Source organism: Neovison vison, chromosome 9 (genome assembly GCF_020171115.1).
Source record: "Neovison vison isolate M4711 chromosome 9, ASM_NN_V1, whole genome shotgun sequence".
NCBI classification, from domain to species: domain Eukaryota; kingdom Metazoa; phylum Chordata; class Mammalia; order Carnivora; family Mustelidae; genus Neogale; species Neogale vison.
In genome coordinates this window covers 47644818-47646731 of record NC_058099.1, presented here as the reverse complement: position 1 = coordinate 47646731, position 1914 = coordinate 47644818, and the positions used below count along the sequence as shown (strand labels likewise).

Genomic DNA, 1914 nt, shown 5'->3' with positions numbered 1-1914 from the left:
TTAAGTGGGTAGGAGAAGAATAAATGAAACAAGATGGGATTGGGAGGGAGACAAACCATAAGTGACTCTTAATATCACAAAACAAACTGAGGGTTGCTGGGGGGAGGGGGGTTGGCAGAAAGGGGGTGGGGTTATGGACATTGGGGAGGGTATGTGCTTTGGTGAGTGCTGTGAAGTGTGTAAACCTGGTGATTCACAGACCTGTACCCCTGGGGATAAAAATATATGTTTATAAAAAATTAAAAAATTAAAAGGAAAAAAAGAATAAATAGCTTAAACTATAGTTCTCAGTTGAAATTTTTGTCCATCTTAACAATGAATTAAATAAAAAGAGTAAAATGAACACTTTCTTTTCTAATCTATTAAGCAGAGCTATACATACATAACTATATAGACTAGATCCATGTTACCAAGTATTGTTGGAAGGTTCAAATACATAAATATTCAAAAGACTGTAACAGGAGGCGGCAACAGGAAAAAGAAACGGTTGAGAAACCCACGCTCTATAACCCAGGAGAAAGTGTAGAAAGGAAAGCAAAAAGAGAAGTAGAAAGTAAGGGAAATGTTCAGAAATCGAAAACTCCTATGTCCCCTACTTAAGCCTCACGCACAAGAGAAGATGTTCAGAGAACCTAGAGCCACAGGTCCCAGACGTGCCCACCCCAGCCAGGACAACAGCATCTGTAGGAAACCTGATGGCCATGTCCTGCTCATTGTTGATGGCCCTGGTGGTGCTCAGCTGCCACTCCCTCGGCTCTCTGGGATGTGACCTGCCTCAGGACAACGGCCTGCTGCACTGGAGGGCCCTGATGCTCCTGCGACAAATGAGGAGACTGTCTGCTAGCTCCTGTGACAACTACACAAATGACTTTGGCTTCCCCCAGGAGGTGTTTGACGGCAAGGCGCTGCAGAAAGCTCACGCCCTCTCTATCCTCCATGTGATGAACCAGAAGACCTTCCACCTCTTCTGCACAGAGGCCTCACCTGCTCCTTGGAACACGACCCTCCTGGAGGAATTGTGCTCGGGACTTTCTGAGCAGCTTGGCCGCCTGGAAGCCTGTCCTCTGCAGGAGGCAGGGGTGGGAGAGATGGCCCTGGTGAATGGGGACTCCATCCTGAGGAACTACTTCCAGAGAATCTCCCTCTATCTGCAAGACAAGCAATACAGCCCTTGTGCCTGGGAGATGGTCCGAGCAGAGATCATGAAACCCTTGTATGCATCAACAGCTTTGCATAGGAGACTAAGGAGTGGGAAGTGACACCCCTTTCAACATCGAAATGGTTCTCTCTGAAGAATACTATCACACTCCCATGTGTCCTGTAGTGTCAAAGACTCTCATTTCTGCTGTCATCATGACATGAACTGAATCAGTTTGTCACATGTATTCAGGAGTATTAGGCAACTTGAAGTCAATGTTACAAACAACTGTTGCTTTCAGATGACCATGCTGATCTGCCTATTTAGCTATTTATTTATTTCACTATTTATATGATTTAAGTTATATTTTTATTGTATTATATTAGTTGTACCCACCCTTTGTGGTTAAGAGAATTGTATATGTTTTACGTATATTAAATTCTTTATTTTCTGTTCATTAAATGTTTCTATAGAAAACTTCTTGCGTTTGTTTCTTTTTGAAGCAGGAAGCAAGTCTGATTACAACCTGATGAAGGAACGGATTGTACCACTCTCTCACTTGTTATATCGTTTTCACATTAGAAGTAATCGCGTCGACTTCCCGGAAGTCACTTTGCATGCTGTCTTCATGGGAAAGGCAGACTTCCCAAGTCCAATGCTGTGTCTGTATCTTGGACTTTGTAGAAAATCTAACCTCAGAACAAAAATCGTAGTGAAGTAGGGAATTTGGGTAAATTGGAAGGAGAGGTGAACCATGAGAGACTATGGACTCTGAA

At 43.4% G+C, this 1914-nt stretch overlaps 1 protein-coding gene across 1 annotated transcript; it reads left to right on the top strand.

The window, feature by feature from the left end:
* The first annotated feature begins 564 nt into the window (after positions 1 to 564).
* On the top strand, positions 565 to 1449 carry LOC122916925 (interferon alpha-1/2-like). The gene has a single exon (XM_044264312.1). The coding sequence runs from the start codon at positions 696 to 698 to the stop codon at positions 1257 to 1259; it is 564 nt and encodes a 187-aa protein (XP_044120247.1). The 5' UTR covers positions 565 to 695; the 3' UTR covers positions 1260 to 1449.
* Positions 1450 to 1914: the final 465 nt, after the last annotated feature.